This window comes from Lathamus discolor, chromosome 8 (genome assembly GCF_037157495.1).
Source record: "Lathamus discolor isolate bLatDis1 chromosome 8, bLatDis1.hap1, whole genome shotgun sequence".
In the NCBI taxonomy this organism is placed as follows: domain Eukaryota; kingdom Metazoa; phylum Chordata; class Aves; order Psittaciformes; family Psittacidae; genus Lathamus; species Lathamus discolor.
Window position 1 is genome coordinate 16,952,039 of NC_088891.1, and position 24,901 is coordinate 16,976,939.

A 24,901-nucleotide genomic window follows, 5' to 3' on the forward strand; every position below is an offset into this window, starting at 1 on the left:
CAAGGTTGGTGGTACACAGACAAACCAACCAAATTCGAAACAAACAGGAGGTTACATGATGCTAAAGAACGTATCATCTTCGTGGAAACTGCATACATCCTTTGCTCCCTCTTAATTTTCTCCTGTCTGTATTTTCTTTCCTCTGGTTTCAGCTTCTAATAAACTAAGTTGCTTTACAGACTTACGATTTCTTCTGGTAGAATTAACCACTAAAAGGTTACACTTGAGCAAGCAGCAACTTAATATAACTCTCTCTTGACAGGGGAAAATGAGATGCTACAAAGGTTGAGCCCCCACCCAAGCTCCCTCTGAGTGTGGCTGAATTTTCACTGCAAAGCTAGGTCGCACACCATGGCCTCCAAGGCAAACAGGCAGCTTCCCATGTGGAGTCTGTAGCATTTAGTTAACAATATTCACATTGCAAGTTTTTCTTCTATGGAAGTACCACAAAGGAGATGAGTGCTTATTTCCATGAAGCCTGCAAACGCTTGCTCACAAATAGGTTTGACACTGGCAGAGGTAAATTTAAAAAATAATCAGTGGTACAATCTTAAGAGACAGCTTGCTGACACAAGCTCCGCTTCCTTAGGAAACTAAGCTAAAGCCTGCCCTCCTTTCATTTCCCCAGCACACTGTATTACCAGATATCCACTCTCATCCACCCCCCAAGATGAGCAAGTCACCAAATAACATTTTCAGCTTCCAAAATAAGTCTAATTCTGGACACCCCACATCTTCTCCAAAGCAGTGACTCACCCGAACACTCAGTAACTCCCCCTTCCCTCGTGGAATCCAACAGCAATAGCTGCTCTGGGTGCACAGAGGACCAGCTGGTGAAGGCAGCCGAGGATTACTCAGCCCACTTGGAACAGTCAGACAATCAGCAATAGGGGCAAGAATCTCAAATCCAGATTTCAGTAGAGCTACTTCTTCACTTACATGTTTCTGACATGACTATAGCTGAGAGGATTTGTTTTAGTTTTAGTCCTTCCATACACTAAACACGTACTTGCAAGTATTGACATGAAGAAAATTACAAGAACAGATTTTCTGCATTGGGCTTATATTAACCTTTCCATGACTTTTTAAATAAGGGAAGAAATAAAGCATTTACCAATACATTTTCTGCACTTCAAACAAAGCACCTTCTTGTAGGAGTTCTCTCTTTTATTCTAGATGATGGAATCAGCTTTGCAGTAGCATCTGCAAAGCTATTCATATTTACTGGTGTCCTTGAAATGTAATGTTGAGCTGTGCACGTAGAAATAAGTAAAGCTGAGCAATCAAGTAAATGCTTCTCTTTTCGCCTGATGCATAAGCAACAGAGACTCTGTCACAGAAGCAAATCAAAGATCATAAAATAAAATGGCACAGAAATACATGACTAGGCCTAACTGGCTACAGATGACTGACACTGAATTCAGCGACCTGCAGGTCACAGCAGATCCAGCATTACCGGTTTTCTTTGTGTCTTTCCTAACCTGAGGCAGACTGTTTTCTATGGCGTTATTGCATTTCATCCTACTCTGAGATCCAGTATTTGTCATTCATATTAGAACTGAATTACACAAATGTGCATTTCAGAGCTTGGATATCAGGAAATTAATACAGTTGTCTTGTAATTACAGGAGTTGCTACCCCAGTACCCTGCATATACTATGTGAAAACCTGTTAAAAATCCTGGGATAAGAAAATGTTTCTACAGCCTGAAAAGGCATCAGTTTTTCTTTAATGAATCTTAATTTTCCACAGTTTAAAATCAAACCTTTCCAGAATTCTGGTGGATTTGGTGTTGGGGATGTGAAACCCAGGCTTAACAATGTATTGATTTTTATTTTGCCTGTATCTGTATAAAATGCTTCATAGAAAACACAAACCTGAGCACAGAAAGAAGAGTGAAGGAAAGCAATATTCTTGAAGGTTCATACAGCTTCCTTTTAATTTTTGTATTGAATTGCATTCCAGCACCACAATAGACACTTTATTCTTTTCATTATAAACGCGGTGCTAGACCAGCAGTTCTTCTGCTGGGTTTCTTTGAACTCACCAGGACAACAGAAATTTTTGTATTATCCCTTTGTCAGCCTAAAAATCAACGTGCATATAATGAAAATGCAGCAAAATACTTAGAATTATAAAATCCCTTTCACACACAACTTCATTTGATAAGATCAGTATCTGAGCCATTCTCCACCGAAGCACCACACTGATGACTGCTAAAGCGCTCACAGATCAGTCTGCACATTACTTCCACGCTGACCCCACTCCAGTTCAGGTAATAATGAACACCTGAGTTCTAAGATGCACAAAACCCCCAGACATCTTTATGAATGTGGTGAATTCCATCCGCTAAGAGACATACTCAGAAAGCAGTCACACAAAGCGGAGCACGCACTGGAGCAGCAGCAAATTCTACCTCCTCTATCTGGGCCTTTCCTTTATCATCTCACACAGCATTTCTGAGTAAAGCAGGAAATCTGCCCTGAGTGTCTCTACAGACAAGATGTAACCTGAACATTCTTTCACGTAGAGATGTAATGGTAGAAAGTGCCTAAGCATATAAAAAGAGAATATAAAAACCTTACAGGCTTTTATAGACATCCAGCTCATACAACCCCTTCAGACAACACACATGGCATTCTGTTAACAATGACTACACTTTGGGAGTAGGAAACTGCTCTATGTTCCTAACAAAGTTCCTCCTCCTTTTGCCTAATCAGCTGGTTTTTTTTTTTCCCCTTTCTCTTGAAATTCATGCCCATAAACCAAAGCACACACCTCTCTCTGTTCCTTTAATGATATCAAGAACCTCAGTTAAAGCAGCTACTGTCCTTCATGGGGTTTGGTTTGGTTTGGTTTGAGATAGATTTTAGGCCCTTTGCTTGGAATGCACCATATTTGTTGATTTTTTTTATGCTGCAGTCAAACTGGGGCCTGTTAGTAGAAGATAATAAAATGTCTAATGCTAAGTGACTTTCCTGTTAATTCACTCACTTCATTTCACAAAACAGTATGTCTAAAAGAGTCAGGAAATGAAAAGAACAGAGCATCTTTGTACCTAAAATAGAGACAAAAGGTCAGTTTACACCAAGTCTTACATTATTTCCTTAAACATTCACTGTTTGATCTGTTCAACTTGCTTGAACTGAAGAACTCTTTTCCAGGAAGTTCCAGTTTATTTCAGTGAGATGCTCACATGAGTAAACCAGGCCTGTGTAGGTTACAACAATACCTGCAATAAAACCCCTGAGCACTTCAAATGGTCAAACACACTCCTTCCCAGGCTGCAAGAGGCTCTGGGGAAGAAGGGACTTCTCCAGCCTGAGTCTAATTATTGCCCTAATTGAAGTAATTTGAAATACATCAGGTAGTCTTCACTTTTCAGAGAGATTTGAGGGAAGAATGCTGAGAGGCAGCAAATTAAGTAGTTTCTGCAGCCCTAATTCAAGTTCAAAGCCAGCCAGATCTGTATGAATTAGAAGATGTCAGCTCTAATTCAAATACTCCCTGATTCTAAGGTCAGAAAACCACCATGATTCTCTAGTTTGCACTCATGCATTAACTGACTGTAAAGGCTGTAATTCCACAGAAGTGGGTAGATCACCAATGGTACTATACCAAGGTATTTTCTGATAGCCCATGGGAACTGGGAGTGTTTGGCAGAGCTGCCAGAGAAAGAGCCATCCTGGTTTCTCCGTGTCCTTTTTGAGCTAGCTGGTTCCTAGGGAAACTAGATATATTTTCTTGATAGATGGAGTAATAAATACTTCATCTTTAGGTATGTAAGTATGAGTTTTCTCCTTTTTTCAGAAGAGGCCTTCAGGATACTGTTTGCGTGTTTTGTTTGGTTTTGTGTTGTTATTTTCCCCTCAAATACTTACTATTTAATGCTGTTATATATCTGTCTTGCTTTTCAAATACCAAAGCCAAAAAACGAGTACATGACAATACATGGCAAGCAGTCAGTGTGACCCCAGATTAGCAGAGGTCCTGCCTAAACCCTATGGTGCAGTGCCCTGATCAAGAACAAGCACCAGTTTGAACACACAGAGCATGATTACACACCGATTTTCAAGGCTGAGCTCTCAGATGAGCACACAGCGTTACACAAGCCAGTAGAGCAATCAACATGAAAAGGCAACTGGCTGTTTGATATCCCACAGGCAGCCATGAAGTCTGATTTTGTAACTCCTTCGTATCTTCAGAGTTGGGCATTTCACTATATAGATGTGGTCATTTCACAGTTCATTAATACACTTGCGTTTCATAAGGCACAGATACTAATTTTAAATACATTTCTCCATATTCTTCAAAACTGACTTAAAACCTCAAACTACTAGTAAATCTGAATTAAAATTCATTTCAAATGCCTTCACTTTTTCCCCAAGGCAATAATCAAGTATTACTTTTAAATTATTTAGTTTCTTATTACAAAAATAATAATTAATACATAGCACACATATTTTAAACCCATTTTCTCAAGCTGCAACAGAACTTGAAGAAGTTTCTTTGTTAGTCATTGCAATGTAATTTCCTCAGGAGAACTGGAAGTATCAACACCTCCCAACCACCCAGACTCATGCCCTTCTCTTCTGCGGGACTTCCCCATCAGTCTTCCTTCCTCCTTCAATTTCTTTGCTTCATTAAGTAAATGTGACAGTTTTCTCTAATACGGTTCTAAAGAAATAGAGGATCAGGGTATGTGTCATTGTGCAAAGAGCACAGTATTTGCTTTTACTCTCTGGCATTTATTTCCCATGCAGAATGTGCAAGCTCCAGAAACAAAGCATGATTAGAAATGTCAACCAAAATGTCAGATTGCCCAGCTGCTGACACCTGAAGTATTTACCCACCTGCTTGCTCCAAAGCAACCATCGTTGCCTGCTCAATTAAGTCACGCTCAATGAAGCTTCTGAAGTCTTCACTATACACGCTAAGGTCTGGCAGTTGGAATGTGTAGATGGGCATCTCCAAAGGAAACTGTTCGTTGCTGCACTCATTTGCTACATGTGATCGAGCAAGGGAGACTATGGCTGAGCTGGCATGAGAAATACCTCTGGAAAGACGCTTTTCTGCAGAGAAAGCAAGAGAGAGAGGATATTCTGGCCTGTAAGACTACATAAGACCAGTCAACACCAAGGCTGGCGAATGCCTGCTCATTTGGGTGTGAACTACACTTCCTTGATAAATGACTATATTAAAAATAATGCATTCCAAAGGTCCGAGATGGAGATCCGAAATAAAACCTACTAAAGGTCTGCAAACAGAAAAGCAAACGGTAATGTTTACCATCCTGTACTAGAAATCAACTGCTAAAGGTAATGACTCATTTCTCTTAAGGTTTCAATTTCTGTCTGCCAGAGGACGGAAGCTGTCCTTTCTTGTGTGGAACCAAGAAAGAACAGAATTTTAAAGCTGAATGCCATTCATAGATTCACCTGAATCACACAATGAAGGAATGCAAAGACTGAAAAATTAATTTCATTTCTTTTTTAACCTTTTTTTGGTCCCAATAAGCACAGAAAACCACATACAGAAGCGCTCTATGACAGCCCTTAATTAATTCCTTTTATACGTACCACAGGACTGCTTGGGGACAAAGTATTTTTGTACTTCCATCACACATTAAAAAATAACTCACAGAACTGAAGCAAAGCTCATGTCAAGTCAAACATGCGAAATGCGGGCTCTAGCAGCAGCTTTGTGAATGCCATCGCAGTGACAGCATTCATAGGCTGCTGGCAAATGACTTCCAGCTCCCTGCAGACAAACACAACTGGCAAGCAGACAAGCTAGAAAGCTGCTTGCCCATAGAAGTCCTGGAGCACTGCTCTTACCTTGAGCAATGTCATCCTGCCTTTGCAGGCAGGGCCGCTCTGCCTTTGTCACCTGGGGAGGCTGCTCTGGCTCCTGCTGCTTGTGGTACCTGCCCTCGTTGAACGCCTGTGGCAGGTTGGCCGTGTGTACCTGCCGGAGCTGCTCATAATCATTCAACGCTGCTGTCAAGTCCCAGTTTTTGCCTGCCAAACAGCAAAAGGACATTCTGCTCACATCTGTATGTGACCGCATCGATAACCTGGAAACCATCTTTGTACGCGCTTAAAACATAAAGCTAAATAGAGAAATCAATCTTAATTCAATCAGTAAGGAAACAGAGGTTCTTTGGATAAAAGATTTTACAACCACTCGTTCCCCAACAGAAATGTAGACTTGACAAACACCTTGAAAGTACACAGCAAATGGACAGACAGAAATCCGTTTACTTCTTTTTTTCTATTCATATTTTAGTTTTCTTTATACCATAATTGGAGAAGACCTCAGGGAAGCTCCTGTCTAACCTCCTGCTCAAAGCAGGGTCAGCTGACTACCAAGATCTCCAAGTCTTTTTCTGCCAAGCTGCCCCCCAGCCTGTATCATTGCAGAGCTCCAGTGTTCATCCCTGTTGAATTTTATAAGGCTCCTGTTGCTCAGTTCTCCATTTCGGTTCCCCTAAACGGCAGCTCTGTCCTTAAAGATGTCAGCTGGTCCCCCATATGCAAACTTGATGCTACCTCACTGATAAAGACTTTAAACAAGTGTAGAGCCCGGGAAGCACAGCATTTGTTACCAACTATCCCTTAACCACTACCCTCTGGCTGGACCATGGCAACAGTTATTTACCCACCTAGTTGCCAACCCTTCAGACTGTAACATTCTAAGTCAAATATAGCAATACTGTGGGAAACAGTGTCAAAAGCTCGCTAATACTCAGGTGAAAGGTATCCATTACTCTCCCCTCATCCAGAAACCCACGTTTTCTCATACAAGGACGTGCCTTGCTCAGATTCCAACCAAATGGCTCCATAAACTGGCAATGGAAGATCAACACTAAATCCCACAGAATTTAACCTAAAGTAATGACAGGCAGAAATAATTCACATCTATACAGCTGTATTCATAGTAAATAATGATTAGTGGCAATGATGGAAAGACATGACTGTCAGCGTTATGGCACAGAAGAGACAGCCAACATGGTTTTATGAGGGGGAAGTCATGTATGACCAACCTTATAGCCTTCTATGAGGAAGTGACTAGGTGGAGGGATGATGGTAGAGCGGTAGATGTGGTTTTTCTTGATTTCAGTAAGGCATTTGATACTGTCTCCCACAGCATCCTCATAGATAAGCTGAGGAAGTGTGGGCTTGACGATCAAGTAGTGAGGTGGATCGAGAACTGGTTGAAAGGAAGAAGGCAGAGAGTTGTGGTCAATGGCGCAGAATCTAGCTGGAGGTCTGTGACTAGTGGAGTTCCTCAGGGGTCGGTGCTGGGACCGGTGCTGTTTAATATTTTCATCAATGACCTGGATGAGGGAACTGAGTGCACCCTCAGCAAGTTTGCTGATGACACAAAACTGGGAGGAGTGGCTGACACACCAGAGGACTGTGCTGCCATTCAGCGAGACCTGGACAGGCTGGAGAGTTGGGCGGGGAGAAACTTGATGAAATTTAACAAGGGCAAGTGTAGAGCCTTGCATCTGGGGAAGAACAACCCCATGTACCAGTACAGGTTGGGGGTTGACCTGCTGGAAAGTAGTGAAGGGGAAAGGGACCTGGGGGTCCTGGTGGATAGGAGGATGACCATGAGCCAGCAATGTGCTCTTGTGGCCAAGAAGGCAAATGGCATCTTAGGGTGCATTAGAAAGGGAGTGGTTAGTAGGTCAAGAGAGGTTCTCCTCCCCCTCTACTCAGCCTTGGTGAGGCCGCATCTGGAATATTGCGTCCAGTTCTGGGCCCCTCTGTTCAAGAAGGACAGGGAATTGCTTGAAGGAGTCCAGCGCAGAGCCACAAAGATGATTAAGGGAGTGGAACATCTCCCTTATGAGGAGAGGCTGAGGGAGCTGGGTCTCTTTAGCTTGGAGAAGAGGAGACTGAGGGGTGACCTCATCAATGTTTACAAATATGTAAAGGGTAGGTGTCAGGATGATGGAGCTAGGCTTTTTTCAGTGATATCCAGTGATAGGACAAGGGGCAATGGGTGTAAACTGGGACATAGGAGGTTCCACGTTAACATCAGGAAGAACTTCTTTACTGTAAGAGTGACAGAGCACTGGAACAGGTTGCCCAGGGGGGTTGTGGAGTCTCCTACACTGGAGATATTCAAGGCCCGCCTGGACAAGTTCCTGTGTGATGTACTGTAGGTTACCCTGCTCTTGCAGGGGGGTTGGACTAGATGATCTTTTTAGGTCCCTTCCAACCCTTGGGATTCTGTGTGAGTAAGAAGCTTCCTTGTCTTTCGGTTTGCAGAGCAGCTAGAATGCAAATGCAAACCACTTTAGGTGCCTTTATCTTACACATCAGACAGAACTCGCTCCCTCAGAGATTTTAAGTCTTCTAGAAAGCCCCTAACACAGGACAGTGAAAACATGCAGTGAGAAGACTGCACATCTGCATGAGCTCCTCATGGAACCTGCCAACGCAGAATCCCCTAAAGGATCTGCTTCCAAGCTCCCACTTCACCACACTGCTATGACCAGGGGTAAGAGAATGCAGGCTAATATCCAGAGATGGAGAGGTCTGCTTAGCCCAAGCGGTGAAGCAGTACTCTTCACTCCCCCAAAAATAATAATGAAAAACCTTTGAGATGTTTGCACGTTATATTCAAAACGATCTTGCTGTGTTAAAGTGCACACGTGTCCTAGCACTCTCCGCGTACTTGTTTTTAATTGGAAAACTGCAAATATTTAATAGCAAGCAAAAAGATCTCACTAATTATATGAGACTTTCACAGCATTTCATGAACGCTCTTCCAGATTCAAAAGTAACCTGATTCTGACTAATTCAAGATTTATTACACCATAAAAGCTTGTCACTTTATGTACTTTGAGAAGCTACATTATCTGAGTAGCAGTTAAATATAACTTATTTGCTTACACAAAGGAGAATAAGCCAAAAATAGTACAAACAGTTTTATACAGATTAAAAGGTCTTTCACTGTTACAGTGATCTCTGTGAAGAACAAAAACCTAACTGAGATAGAGAAAAACCAGTATAAAGAGCTGTTACCTGCAGGGTTGAACTACACTACCTCCGGGTTTGAAGTACTAAACTCAATTGTGAAAGGAGAATTAATATCACCAAGTAAGAATGTTATATACATCCCGAGCAGTCCATGATACAAACCACCACGTCAGTGGTACAGAACCATTATATGTTATGCTATAATCTTCTATTAGAAAGCCTGTAGGACAAATGTAAATTCAGCAAAAATTGTCAAGAGAACCCAGAACAAGCACTTCAGTTACTGCCAGCATTTCTTTCCTAAAAATCTCCTTCGGATTCACTGGCTACAATCCAGTCAGGGTTCTAACTACATATTCCACCAGAATCAAGTTGCCCAACCCAAACATCAAAGAATCATGAGTGTGTTCCCAAGATTGATGTGATCACACAGCAACGTTGGGAGTGGGGAGTGCTTTTCTTTGGTCCTGCTTTCTGGATGCTCTTACATTATGTTTTTAAAATCACCTCCTCAACCACGAGGGCAGTAAAATAAATCATTTTTAAAAATAGCAAAAGTGGCAGTAGATATAATTCCGCAAAGTGTAGGTTTAAACAAAATGGTGTTCTCCAAGTATTGGCAATGCTGCAAGTTCAGTGCTCCCTGACTGCCAGCAGCAGCCTGTGTTTATTCAGCACAGACCCTTGAGTAACATGCCCCTATTAATGGAACCTAGACAGCATTTCCTCTAGTGTCAGGGCATACATTATTATTGGTCATCTGCTTGAGATATTTTCATGTTTCATGTTCTAAAATCTAACAAAAATCACTATGCATGCACTGTGAGTGACTGCTGTGAGATGGGCTTTGATGTGTGCAAGAGAAAAGCAGAAAATCAGTAGACTAAGGACAGCGGGATTTCGGTTAGTCTTAGGCCAAATATAATAATCTTATATAAAGATTCAGAAACTTGCCTCACTGTCAGATTTAGAACTAAATTGCATTGTGACTCTCACATTATGCTCCACGGTACAACTTTGTAACTGAACTTCTCATACAGACTTGAAACTATTCATAGGATTTCTGTATGTAAAAGTACCTTACAGAGAAATACTTTATTTTCAAATCTCTCATCTCCATGGAGTTGTCCCCATCTCCTGAGCAAAAGCACCAGTTCAGCTTCAAAGCATTAAACTTTAGACAACCAACACAGGAAATGATGATCAGACTCACTTTCCCAGTATTTGCTGGAACCTCCAAGTATCAGAATGCAAGAAAAAAATCCAGCCAAATTAGAGAACACATTAAGCACATTTCCATCTCTATGGGATATTGGTTTTGAATATTAGCCACCTTTACTGACTAGCAGATGTCATTTCAGCTACCCTCTGTATTAGAAACGCGTAAGCTTGCCCCCTTTGCCAAAGCTTCCTCTCGTTTTGTATTTTCACCAGGAAATACAAATCACAAACCTTTTGTTTTTCCCATTGTCCATAAGAACCAGAATTCATCAGTTTTGAGGGATTAAAGAAGAAAATTCTTCAGGCAAATTAGAGGAAATGGGAGGCAGCAAAGAGAATTAGGGGAAAAGATGAGGGGAAAAAGCCAGAGGCATATATAAAAGACACTGTGAAGAAAAAAGTAAGTACAAACATATAATGCAGTGTAAAATAAAGTAAAAGCAAACAGCTCTAACGAGAAGTGTGGTGTGCCCTGGACCACAGAAACAGGCTGCAGAAGCAACGGATAAGCTAGGAACAAATCAGAAAGATTATTAAATTCAGGGATGCCCAGAGCAGATGATCTGAACCAGGATTTCTGGCAGCGTAACACGGCAGGTGGGAAGGTTTCAGCTGGAATTTACTGAAGAAATGAGTGGGGCTTATGCCTGTGGAGATGACTAGATCCAGCTCTGCCTAGCTCTCCTTTAAACTTTGCATACAAAAAGCTTCTGAGTTTCCAGATCTGTATCTGAGCACTTTCCAAACTAAGTTTTGAAAGAATGAGGAAAAAACCCAACCAAAACCCCAGAGGTACGCTGGGATAGAAACAACAAAAATGAATTCATGTAACATGCAAATCAAACAGATTCCCCCACGCCTCACAGAGCAGGTCTCTTCTTCCAGTCTCACTATTTGTCCAACAAGTTTCAGCAGCCCTCTCATTCTGGACTCCTTTGGGGCCCTGGAAGAAGACTATTTTCTATTATTTCTGTCTATGTGTCTGTTCCCTGTTCTTCTCTGAAACCTCCCATTCCCTGCTCCTCACACAAGTCCCTAACCCGCACATCTTTATTTTCTTTAACTGTCTTCTCCTGCACAGACCCTCAACAGAAAGGAGCAATCTTTCCTACCCCACAGAGGTTCGACCTGCCACAGGCACTGACATGCCTTGCATTGCAAGGCTGAAGGAGAAGCAACAGCTAATTTATCTACTTTCCATAGTTTCATCAACTAAATTAAATCAACTAAGACCTTTTGTTGCAATCTGAAGGACAAAAACAACACAAGACTATTTTTCACAGCATCTACTATTTTTTTTTACTGTTAATTATCTGATGCACCCTACTGCTCACTACCTGCCGACTTCTTTGTTTGTATAATATACTGTTGTCTTTTAAAAGTATTTTACAGGCATAAAAATGTTATTTCAGTACATTCAATACCATCCCATCAGATGACAAGTCACCGGTAGCACTGTATCAGTTAGGAGCAACCAAACTGCTCCAAAGCTGTACTGACACAGCAGGTTTACACAAAAGGCTTTGAGTTTCTATTGGTCTGAGAACATCAGTCAGAAAAAGCTGGAGCAGCACAAGTCTGGTTAGAAAACACAGGTAGTGAATCACATTAATTCACAACTCAACACAAACAGTTCTCTTACTGAACAACTCTTTCCAGAACAGGTACATGTGCTATGCGAGTCAGCAGGTGTAAAATCCAACAGGACTGAGAGGTCTCTGCTTTGAAACCAAGTGTTTCCACTGTGGAAGCAAAGCAACAGAACAAAGAGCGCAGCTGAATAAGGACTGGAAGATGCACTCCGGGAACTGGAACTGACGTTTAGTGACACAGACAGCAGGCATCCATGTGAAAGGTAAATCAAAAAATAAACATCACTACAGTGTCAGTTTTCTGTCCTAAAAATTAGTTTCTTGAATAACAACAGGTTGCATTAGGAGCCTGAAGAAAGTCAGCCTGAAGAAAAAGCAAAGACATAGATAAAACAATACGTAATTTAAGAAGCCACTTACTCATTTTGGCCTGGACTAGTAAAGGGTTAAAAAAAGAAAGGATGCTAACACGAAGCACAGGACTCATCTCTGAAGCATTCACAGAATCCCAGACTGGTATGGGTTGGAAGGGACCTTAAACATCATCTAGTTCCAAGCCCTTGTCATGGGCAGGGACACCTTTCATAGGCTTCAAGCCCCATCCAACCAGGCCTTTAACACATCCAGGCATCAGGCTGCCACAGCTTCTCTGGCCAGCCTGTGCCAGTGTCTCACCACCCGCATAGTGAAGGATTTCTTCCTAATGTCTAGTCTCCGTCTCCCCTCTGGCAGGTTAAAACCATTCCCCCTTGCCCTGTCACTACAGGCCCTTGTAAAAAGTCCCTCTCCAGGTTTTTTGTCAGCCCCAAGCTGCATGTACGCTGCATCATCCACCACACTGGATCCAAACAATACCGCTAGATAGAGCTCTCTACTGAAGCTCTCTTGGAAAAGTTCCAGAGTTACATTCTGACAAAGCCCTGATTTCTTTCAACAGATGTGGTTCTAACTCATCCCACTTTTAATAAGCTGATCAGTTTGAAGGCTGAAGTCTGAAAGCAAAAGAGCACAAGAAACTTTGGACTTTTGCCTTAAATCCTTTGCCTCAAGACTATGACATAATGTACTTTTTTAGAAAAGGAATACACTCCGCCATCATAAAGGTAGCACAATGAGCACCACTCAGGTATTACAGTAGTTTCCATAGTACTTAGTTGCATTCACCCTTGGTTTTCTGGAGAATAAGGGACCATCTTGGTTTTTAACACAGTCTTTCTCTAGTCCAGTCTTCAACTTGATTGTGCTGTGTGAGGAAGTGGCTTCTTAATGTTCTGCAGCACATGAGCACTCCTTGCTTGCTCAGTGTTAAGCACATGCTTTGTCAGACCACAGCTTGTACCCTCTCATAACAAAAATCAAACCCCCATGAAGCAACCTATGCTACTTCAGCTGTACCAGTTCTGGAGTCTACTTTTTCCAGGCAGATAATACCTGGGCTGCAAGACCTGAATGATGTGCTGCTATTTATTCTTTGGGTTTCTGCTTTTTACTGTTTTGGCTAAACCAGCATAGCTTAGTGGGGTTGTAACAGTTAATAAATCGATCATCTTTCATGTCTTAAAACAGATGTAATAAAACCAGAGGACATTTATCATTAATTAGCAGGAATAGCAAGCATGCAACTATAATTCACTCCACCCCGCCAAGCTTTCAAATATCCACCTACTCCAGTATGGTAAAAGGAACATTTGAAAGGTCACCAGCAGTTCTTGATTTTATGCTTAACAAAATGCTAGAAAGGATGCAATTTCAGATAGGGAGCTAGGAAAGATCTAAATAGAATGGACCACAATGAAGGGCGGCTTGCAGCAACAACATGTACACAGGACTTCAGCAAAGGAAATTTTACAAGGGGCAGGAAATGCTGTCTAAAGCTAAACACAACCAAGACCACGTAAGAAAAAGGATGCAGAAGGGTAAGGTTAGACAGAATTAAACCACTTGTGATGCAGCGTGCATTTACAGCTCAAGAACTGCTGGCACATACACCTAAGAAGCAAAAGCAGTAAAAATATCCAGTAAGAATTCATGTGAAAACTCTCACAAAACAGGAAAGGGAAAAATGCCACACAGAGCAAGCAACCTGGACAAGGTTACAGAATGATGTGTTTCGGTAAATAAAAATGAGGTCTATCAAAGCACAAAAGGATGGTGCAACTGAACAAGAAACTAAGTTGAAAGGAAGACAGCATCATTTTTCAGTGTGACAGAAGTAAGAAAGTAACGAAGGTATTTTGGTGAGATGGCAGGAAAACTAAAATGGACACACCTTTTGGAATTTTTAACCACTCTAATCAGGTACAATGTCTCCATCTACTTTACGTTTGATGCCATTTTTATTGTTAATGCAACTCACACTTTAATGCAATATGATTTAGAAAACATTTTTGTTCTTCAGTAGTCTCTCACTTGTTGACAAGTACCAGCAATGTAACTTTCAAGGGTTTTGACACTATTTATTAAATATTTTATTATCATTGTCTGTATTTTTACTAGCAAATTGGAAAACAATGACAATCCCACTGGTACTAAAACTAATGCCAAGCATCCACAGGAAAAAAAAAACCCTCCCTATTAAAATAGATAAATCCCATAGTGTCCCTGCCCACAGAACAGAAAAAGTCTTGCTGGCAGACGGAACTTTTGTTTTCAATATCATCCAAGTCAGTACAACTCCTTCCAGTCTACTGCAGAGAACATGCCTCTGTGACTCAAATACTCCATGCCAGCCTACAGAAAGGTGTCCTTGGCATAGCAGCTGTCCCACAGACAGAAAACATTAGCTGTTAAGTGGGAGGCGCATCATCTCGCCTTCAGCCCATTTAACAGAACCAGCATTTTACAAAAAACTATACTGTGGAGAAGTTACAAATCAAATATACAGGCACAGGAATTTTCAGCAGGAATGCTTGATTTGTGCAGTCCTTCCCCTTATGAGGGTGAAAACTACCTGTAAGGATGTACAATCTGAGATGTTTACAAATGACTAAACACAAATGCAGTATTTGGCAGGCTGTATAACATAGAGGGATCTTATTTCATCCATGTTCTTCTGTGCCATCTATCAGCTTAAATGCATGTTACAAAGAAAAACAATGCAGATTTCTGCATCATGGCATCTTCTTTCCAACAGGCACAAAATAAGAATAGGAACTCAAGAGCAGCTTTATTTCTTCTGAAAACCGTACATGCAAATCCAGGCTAAAATTAGATCATGGATTTTAAATCAAGATTCTGGAAAATGATGTAGCAAGGACATGGTGCTGACATGTGCCTCATTTTCTGCTAGAATGCAGAGTCACTCAAAGCTGAACAGACAGCTGGAAATGACAATTTTGATCTCTGTGTAACAAGACATTGGTAGCAGTTCAGCTTCCTCTTGCCTTTGCCAGGGCTTCCACAAGAGGACTAAAAAAGGAACTGTCTGAGGGAGGGCAGAATAAGAGACTATTTTGGGGAGTTAGCTTTGTACACTCAGCCACGTGACAGCACTGCCAATTTCTCTCCCCCTCTCCATTAATTACATGCTTCTCTTTGAATTCCACTTGGATAAACACTGTTTCTTTGAGGAGATGTCTCTACCTACTGCATATCTGTCATGTTCCATATGGTCAGTCTTCTTTACTGCATACATTTCATGACTGGAAAGCCAATCTCCTGATTTCTGAAGTCATGAGGAACTACCTTACAATTAAATGCTATATAAAGCTGGAAATAGACAGCAATTGCTTTTATGTAAGGGTGAAATATACATCATTTAGATAAATAAATTAAACCATCTATACAAAGGCAGGTTTTCAGTTAAATATATTGAGTTTGATTCAGTTTTGGTTATTATTTTAAAATTATGATTCCTTTTCAAATTATTTATAAGCTCAGTGAAGTTTCAGAAAATGTAATACCTGCTCTCTATAAGCCCACATATAGAAGTATGCTTTCAGTTCTTGGGAGCACGCAAGCAAGGTAAAAACCGCAGAAATGCTGAACAATATCTCAAGAGATGTGAAATGGAACAGATGGAAGAGTTGGGACAAGTCATTCAAAAATGAAAGTGAAGCCGGAAATAACATTTTAAAGAAACAAATGGTTTAGCAAATGTCCACAATCCACTAACAGATAACTGGCAGAGCTAATGCTACAGAGCTGAAATTCATGAATGTTAACTTACAATTAATGTTACGCAGTTGTAAGCATCTTAAGTATGGAAGTCCAATATTAGAGTTTTAGACCAGATAGCCATGAAAATATTGTAGATTGCTTTTGTTTTCATAAGGGTAGCAGCACCAGGCAAGGGCACACTCTTAGCCTTTCCTGGAAAAAAAGATTCCAGATCACTGATTTCTATTCTTTTTAACTGGAATCACGGGGGAAATGGGAAGTACGATGGAATTTTTCACATACTTTTCATTCCTACTTAATTTTTTTAGTCCATTCATACATCCACATTAAACTGCCCCATAAATTATTTCTGTGCTGCACCAAACACATCAAGAAAAAATGCTGGCTATTAAAGTCAATGTTGAACACAATTATTTTCGCTAGCAATTAAGAAGAATTATTGACACTGATATATTTATAGATATGTTCCTCACACACTGATGTGAGATTAAAGGCTGACTATATATTTTCAGCATTCAAGTGCCAAACAATTAACCACTGAAAAGTAAAACTGCAAAAGAAAATGAGTATCAGAGAGACCTGCAACAGTGCTATTGGTGACCTGTGCAATAAAACAGCATCAGAAGCAGACCTCCCAGGCAATGAAGACTGAGTAGAACAGATGACTGTATTCTGATCTGGAGTTTTGCTACAATCTTAAACATACAAGTGGATTCTAAAAGAATATTCTGCTTTTCTGGAGTTCCTATTTTCAAAGATAAGGCTAACCCAATAAAAACACAGAATGCTTCTACTTAATGGTAAAATTCCTTTACGTAATACAGAATGAACTGTGCCCTGCTACATCCCAAACTGTGTCCTTTTTTACAAGTATCAGACTGTCTTTCAACCATCTACTTTCCTACAGCTACTAAGTTCCTCATGAAACACATGACAATGTCTTGTATTTTTCAACTTACGAAAATATAACAGAAGTTCACATTGTGCTCTTAGATACTGCTAATTCAAAATGAACCCTTTGTCTCAAGGAATTATGTGTAAAGTTGTTGGAGTGAGATTTACAGCAATGAGAATGCTCATGTTCTCAGGAAGGCTGACTGAACAAATCTGTTGTGGGGTATTTTTTTGGGAAAAGACAAACTTCTAGTCTTCCTTCCTCCTGAATGAAAGTGCACAGAGACAAGGTCTCAGCTCTGCAGCAGATGTTTTTAATACAAAGTGATCTGCTTCAAGCATAACAGATTCCTGAACCATCATGCTGTGTAATGTTAGATCCAATTTCCACATCCCCCGAGTCAAATGCTGCACTGAAAGCCAAGTAGCTGTCACAGTCACTCTCCACTCTGTAATTTGTTGACATATGTGGTGCTCATATATTCTCCCCAACCCATGATTTTATTTATCATCTGGTATAGTCAGCAAATAGCATTTGGTGTCCTGTTATTTGCATAGGGACATATTCCTTGTTCTTTGGTTGATATTTAATTATTAACATAAAAACTTCAGGATTTATGATGTTTTGGAGACGCCATGAGTCTGAGGACACTTATGTGTAGATGTGCAGGCTCTCAAAAGGTAATTCCTGCTGGGTGTTTACTTGAAAGACTCTGCAAGATTAGAGATGATGCTGTGAACAGCTATCAACCAAGTGTCTTCCCTGAAGTCCTAAACAAGGATGAACACTGCAGTCTTGTGATTGTAACCAAGCTGAAAGAACTGTGCTTCCCATTTTAATAATTTGCTGTAGTAGTAACCAAGAAGTGTGGCAGGGCTGGTAGAAAGCTGTTCTTTCAACTGGAAAGAATGACGGAAGTAGTCTAGGTGGCCCAGGACAGCATGCAGACGGAGAATGTGAGGAGTGCTAAGCAGAGGAAGAAAAAGCCCTTCAGTATAAAAAAAAATACAGAAAGACACCAAGAAGAACACGCAACCCAAACCAAGCATGATGTGTTCTATGCACAACACATTGCCAGAAGCTAACAGAACAAAGAGCACTGCAGCTTCTGACAGAAGACACATTCTGATATGGAGACAGATCTCCTGGAGAATTCAGCCCAGAAATTGTTCACTCAGCTATTGCTCAGGCAGGCAGAGACACTGGGCTCAAGGAAAAATCTATACTAATACCAAGAAGGGTAGATGAGAGCCTCCTGAACTGAGAGGGATAAGATGCTGCTCGGGGTAGCTATACATCAACCAGATGAGAGGAATATTCTCACGATCTTGGCTACCTTGGGTTCTCATCCTAGAAGCAGGCATGCAGATACTGGGATGTTCAAAGCTATAAAGTCATTCTAACCTCTGATTAAACAAATTGAGTTCCTAAGAGATCAGAGAGTGGAATAAACGTTGATTACTCATGTGATTGTATATCTTTAATAGACATGTATGAGTAATAAGGTAAATGATTCTGTGCTATTAAAACCTCTGCTAAAAACAACACAGAATCTATCCTTTGCAATATGCCAGTTACACAGCTCTACACGACTATAACACTGTTTGCTGTGCTTCATTAGTATTTAACACAAACGGTCAGCATTGGCAAAATACATCCAATCATAAATATCATCACTGTTATATTAAACAGTTGGGAAAAGGCCTTAGTTTTAAAATATTTCTATGTGGTTTAATAATAAAAAAAGAGTAATAAATCACTGACTCAATCCTAACACATAGGTCTATGACGTCTCAGATTGGAATCTCAAGTTTCTTTACAATACTCAAGAAAACTCAAGAAAACCTGAAGAAAACACAAACAGATGACTTACTGAAGTATAGGTCTATGTGCTGTTAAGCCCCTTCTGCCTTCACATACCTTCCTTTGCACTTTGTCCAAGTCTGTACATGTAAGTTCCCATAGCTGTATCACATAAAGAGCAAACAGCAAGTAACCCGCAACTAGCCCTTCAGACTCAATTAGCAATGGGTATAAAACACAACCTGTGCATTGGACAAACACAAACTAAGCAACTTTATCCAGCAATGAATGGCTGATCAGACAGACGGAACACTTTTCTGAACACAGACATAGCAATGCCACAAAAATAAAATCAATTTCTTAGGAAGATCTAAAAATAATCCCATTTTTAGTTTTGATGCAACTTTAAAAGTCTGCATTCACGTCCATTTTCAGATGTACATAGTACTCATACCATTGAAATAATGCTTTCAAGTCAATGAAATCTGACCTTCTTGACAGTTAAGCAGCTGCATAAACGTCTAGAATTGGTAAATTTGAAACCTCAAACTGAGCACAGACTTGACCATAAACTCCCTGTGCAATGCTAAAATGAACTTGGCTAGAGACACAAACAGCAGCACACGCAATATAATTGCAGAAAGGCAACCTTTGTGCTAGAAAGATATTTACCAAAATAGCCCAAACATTTCTGTACACATTCTTTTGAACGACCAAGGAAATACAGAGGGTTGGAGCTCAATATGCTTATCAAAATTAGATAGAAAAGCTATAGGTTTATGGCATTATTTATTTTAGGATACTAATAGCTGGCAGGAAGAACCAGATGCAAATAAAACAGAACCAATACATGTGTGCATATGTATTTTTTAAAAGCCTCTTTACATCTTCAATCAAACCAAAAATGAGCTCTTCCTGGAAGATATGCATCAAGCACAACATGTCAGTGAGACAAGTAGCTGTGCTAAATAAAAAGTTCAACAGAAACAAGACTGCAGGGATTTTACCAGCAGACAAGCAGAGTACAGAAACACCAACAGAGCAAATATTTAGGACAGCTTCTGGCAATTTAGAAAATCTATATGCAATCCATATGCAATGTATAGAATTTTTAGCTATCTGTATAACAGCCACTGTGTATTTAACCCACCCACTTGCTGATGTATACTTTTTAAGTCTGCTGTAGCTGCTCAGTAGTTACTTTGATTTAACACAGTTTCTTAAAGCATATTGAGATTCAAAACAAAAGACAGCTTTCAGGAAAAGGCCCAGTGTGCAGTATCAAGCCCACAAAACCACTTTGCAGTATGTATACCACACAGATATCACGTACTCATTTCTAACTTCCCATGTTCACAACTGTTGTTAGCCCACATGAGGAGAAATTAACAAAACCAACAATGACAAAATGCCTTCAGATTTCAAAGGTGTCTTTTGACTTTCAAGCTAATAAACTTTACACAACTACAATAAAATGAATATAAAGACCCAGTTATTTTTCTGATATAGGTTCTCAAATGCTTTCTAACTGAGCCACTTTACTCCCATACCATGAAGTTCAGGTACACATATTAACCACTGGCTGGTTTCTCTATCACTTTATGGGAAGTCCATTTCAGACTAAAGTTAGCTGCTTTGCACAGTGACCCAAAATATTTACAAGTACTTTCAGGCAGCTGAAAGTGACAAAATTCAGCTAAAGTTCCCTCCCTTCTCTGCCTAGCACAGACGCTTTTAAGGCATGATTGTTAATAACCTAAAACACAGCCATCTAACAGTTAGAACGTCTTTATGTTTTTGCTGAAAACACCTACCTTATTACACTCTATGGTCAGCTTATCATAAGAGTTGTTTTACCACTCAAAATACCAGTGTCTCTCTTTTTATGACTGGCTCTTTCTCTAAGCAAGTGGTGAGCACAGGCAACACTTGTGTCCGGCAAGCTTACCTTCCAGTAAGTCTCTCGCCAGACCTGGTTCTGCCCCTGTGGACCGAACAAAGTCTGACAGGACTGCATCCATATCAAGAGTCATGTGATCATTCAGAGGTGCTGCCAGGCATGCAGCAGCAGGACTCGCTGGTCGGCTAGAAGGCATCCATCTGCCAAGGAGAAAAAGAAACAGCATTTTCGGGTATAATCCAAGTGATGTAAATCACAGTTTTCATCCCTTCCCCAAACAGCGCTATTAAAATGTTTAAACCATTCAAGTTAAAACAACCAGTGATGGTCTTCCACCCCTGCCTAAAAGCTGATGACCATTCACAGTGGGAGGTTTTCCCTTTCCTAACATTTCATATTTTTATTGCTTTTTTCTTATGTGCAGCCTGTAAATAATTCTGTAACTTGAAGACTCCAATACAGCTAAACATAGGCACTGTGCCATAGCCAACAAAAATACCTCTGCCCTTCTGCATTCTGCACCTACTTTTTGTTCCCTAGAAAGTAACGTTCTCCACAAATATCAAATAAAATTAAAGCAGGCACTTCCTGAGTAGTTTGTGCTGGACAAGCTATGAAGAAAGCTGTCACTCAAAACAGTTATGCTAAAGGTTGGTGTAGATGATCTCCAGAGGTCCCTTCCAACCCTAACAATTCTGTCAAGGTATCTGTACTTCTGCTCTGCCTGCACCACTGCAGAAACAGTGCAAAGCAAAGTAAACAGGATGAAATGAAATGAAACATAAGCAAAAGCATGTGTTTTGCTTTTCTGCCTGTTATTCATCATTGGACAAAGTTTACCTTTGAACATGAATTAATTTTTTCTGTTAATTCCTCTTCACAGGCTCAGCTGCAGCTTTACCGTGTGCCAAGGGTAAGTACTAGTTTGAAGATTTCCTACTGGCAGCAGATGATACTGGTTGGCTCTTGCTTGTACCACAGCTACAGAGAAATAAGCTGTGAAAGAAATTGGAAACCAGTTGATTTCACTGTTCCCCAAAGGAAACACAGTCCTTTCCCACTCCATGTGCAATTACCTGGTCGTATTTAACCTTAAAAATGGAGTGCCTTTGCTTTCTTAGAAATTGCCTTTTTCTGCAATACATATCCCAGGTAGGATACAAACATCATTTACCTTCTGCCCCAGCATGGGGGCCTTTTTGGCCTCATCCATGAGGACTGCCTGCAAAACCCACCTTCCAACAATCTGAATTTATATGGGATATGGTTACACAATGATGCACTTTCTGGTATCAAAGCATGCTAGCCCTACCCACTTCACAGTCTTCTGGCCACTCCACTATTTTATACTGCCTCTATGTTTATGCTTTTATACTACTTATACAACTGCATCATTATGTTTGGGACAAATCAGGAAAGAAGGGGAGGTGAACCTTTCTCTTCTATTCAGCCCTGGTGAGACTCATCTGGAATTATGTCCATTTCTGGCTCCCAAGTACAAATAAGACATGGACATACTGGAGCAAATCACCACTGGACGAGGGAAACACTTCTGAAATGAAGATGGAGTAACAGAGGGAAAGATGGAAATACTGAGGTGGAGGCTAGTTATAAAGGAATGCAGACACTTCAGGAAGAGAAATACTTTAGTGGATTATGACCAGATTTGGCATCTAAGCTTTGTACCAACTGAATCTGTTTCAATTCAATCACTACTTTTGTTAGAAAACAAACAAAACCAAAAAAACCCAAAACACCCCCCCCCAAAAAAAAAAAGAGCTCATAGATCTACTGTACTAAACATCTATATAGAGTCACAAGAAACTGAATACAATTAATTTCTTTGATGACTAAGAATGAAACAACCAGCTAAAAGAGCCTGCTGCAGGTGAACGACACAAAGCATCAGTTACCTAACAGTCCAAAGTGGCTGCTAATTTTGAGTGCAACAGCTGGGCACTCAAGTCCAGTCACTAGGTGTGGGGCTGGACTGCTAAGCAATTTAGAGACCTAAAGTGCGTATTTCTCTGGTAATGCAGAAAGTTCTCTGTCTATACAGAGAGAACTGGTAGTATCTGTGCATTAACAGCTGTTGAAAACACAGCCCGCTTGCAGTAGAGCCAGAGATGAGGCCAGCCATGGTTTTACTGAAAAACAGCAATTTAAATACTCTCTGGGTTCCATTATCTAGTGATAAATAGCTGTACAGGTAGAAACACCTGCCTCGCGCCAGGTGCCAAGGAAGCACACTCCATCCAGACTTTCCAAATGCACGACAGGGACATGATAACAATTTTCTAGTCAAACGCACCCTCTGTATCTGTGCACTTTGCTGTGCAATTCTTCAGGCTCTGGGTCCTGCAACTGTGCTTAGAACACCTGCACAAAAATACTTAATTCTTCCTGTATTAATACCTATATTCTTCCTGTATATAATACCTATATTTAATTCTTCCTGTTACTCATCAGACCTAAATTAACAGCACAACATAGCTTAATAGTGTTTATTCAGTTGTAAGAATCAATGATGAAACATGTTAATGAATGTTAAAAATTAAAGAAACCAGAACAAACCCATCACTGATTACCTAAAGGAACACTCCATCATCCGTGTTGGTTTACTTAGAAATGAAATCAGATCTACAGGACTGTGCTGACTGGAGCTGGACTCCTGCCCAGCCTCCATACCAACGCCAAATTTCAACTAAAATGCCTGCTACACATGCAGCTGAGTAGCAGTTTGCTGCAGAAACTCATTCCTCTTACACTGGTAAGACCTCACAAAGTCCCTGAAACACTATAAACTAATGTGGTGCTACCAAACACACAAATATTAACAGCTATAGTGAAAAAACCACATACACCCCCAATCCAGCATCCCCGCCCCTCCAATGCCTCTCCCAAACTCAAACACTAGGTTTCCTACTGTAACAGTATTTTACTAACTGTTAGTACTAACTACTAACCTTGTATTAACTATTTTTTCATACAGCAAACAGCTCCCCTCTACCCCATTTGGAAGTCACGATTATCACAGAGGACCGGGGGTCTGGCTGTTAATTGTACTATCTCCCCCTGGGGAAAAACCTATTCCAGAACTCCAGACTACGCATGCTCTACACTCCAAAAGCTAGGAGCAGGGTTGGTAGGATCCTCCCTGTGTACAGCTGAACTAGCACTATTTTTTCCCCCCAGACAGAATTGTTTTCACAGCTCTCTAGAACTTAGAGGAAAAAACCCAACAAACCAAAACCCAGCTATAGAAAAAGCCTTTAAAAAAATATCCTCTTTGCCAGGAAATGACTGTTAGCCATGAAAACCCACCCAGATGGAATAGTGAGAACTGAGCAAAAGGAGAAAATAAACCGTAAAGAAGGAGGCAGTGACTCAGAAGCCTGATGGTTCCCAGACATACTGCTCGCACCACATGAACACAGCCTCTCTTCACCTACAAAACCTCCCCCATCACCTTTGCTCCATGTGCCTGGTCAAAGCATTAACACAACTCACACCTGAAATACACAAAGTTGAGGAGATCAAACACAATCACCCATATTATCCTCACCTGTCAATAAGCATCAGTCCTCCTGTGGTTAGCAGCACAGGCACACATTTATACTTGCAGTTCTCCTTTCAAATGTGTCACATACAACACACACAAGGCACTTTGAACTGAATGTAAATGGAAACATCTTGACCCTCAAACACAAAGACCTTGGTTTTCACTCACTTTCTAGCCAGATTTCTTCCCAAAATAATGTATTTATATAATGCAAATAAAAGAGGCAGAAGGATTTGTTGTATATTCCAAGAAAAAGCATTTTAAAAGTATTTAAAGAAGAGATACTGATAGCTTCTAAATGTGAAGGTGGGTTCATAGGACTTGAAATCAATTTAATACGATCTCCATTATATTTGATCTTTTCTTCTTTAAGTAACCCTCTCAAAACTGAGCCATGCATGGAACTGTCTTCATTTGAATCTAAATTTGACTTCTTCAAAATCAAATAGCTTCTCCCAGTTAAACAATATAAAGATACTTTTTCCCAAATGGGAAGAGAGGCATAGGGGTAACTAACTAATGAAGCAAAAGCAAGTACGTTAAAACAAATCCTGTATGTCCAGAAATACAAATAGCAAACAAAGCAGAAGTGAGGAACAGAAAGAAACCAGCACACAAAGGGTGCCGTGGGCAAAGCCTCAGGAAGACGTAATGACTGAACTGGAACTAGGATCTTTCATCATTTTCACAAAGAGGATGAAATAAGCACTATCAGTAATGTGCCAAGGCTCAGAGCTCTGGGAAGCCGTTAGGGTTAGACAGACACTCACTGGCTGGATTCAACCAGTTTCTCCATGTGCTGTTTTTAATTTC

General features: G+C 40.5%; 1 protein-coding gene across 9 annotated transcripts in view; it reads right to left on the minus strand.

Moving 5' to 3' along the window:
- Nucleotides 1-24,901, minus strand: part of OTUD7A (OTU deubiquitinase 7A) — a 151,144-nt gene that overhangs the window by 22,961 nt on the left and 103,282 nt on the right. For 7 of the 9 annotated variants that reach the window (XM_065688078.1, XM_065688076.1, XM_065688075.1 and 4 more), the window contains 4 exons: nt 21,367-21,522; nt 20,575-20,726; nt 5,838-6,020; nt 4,854-5,072 (listed from right to left, as the gene is read on the minus strand). In XM_065688078.1, coding sequence (XP_065544150.1) covers nt 4,854-5,072; nt 5,838-6,020; nt 20,575-20,722 — 550 coding nt within the window. In that variant the 5' untranslated portion in view covers nt 20,723-20,726; nt 21,367-21,522. The remainder of the gene's footprint in view (nt 1-4,853; nt 5,073-5,837; nt 6,021-20,574; nt 20,727-21,366; nt 21,523-24,901) is intronic. The other 2 variants (XM_065688077.1, XM_065688079.1) reach the window with 2 other exon arrangements.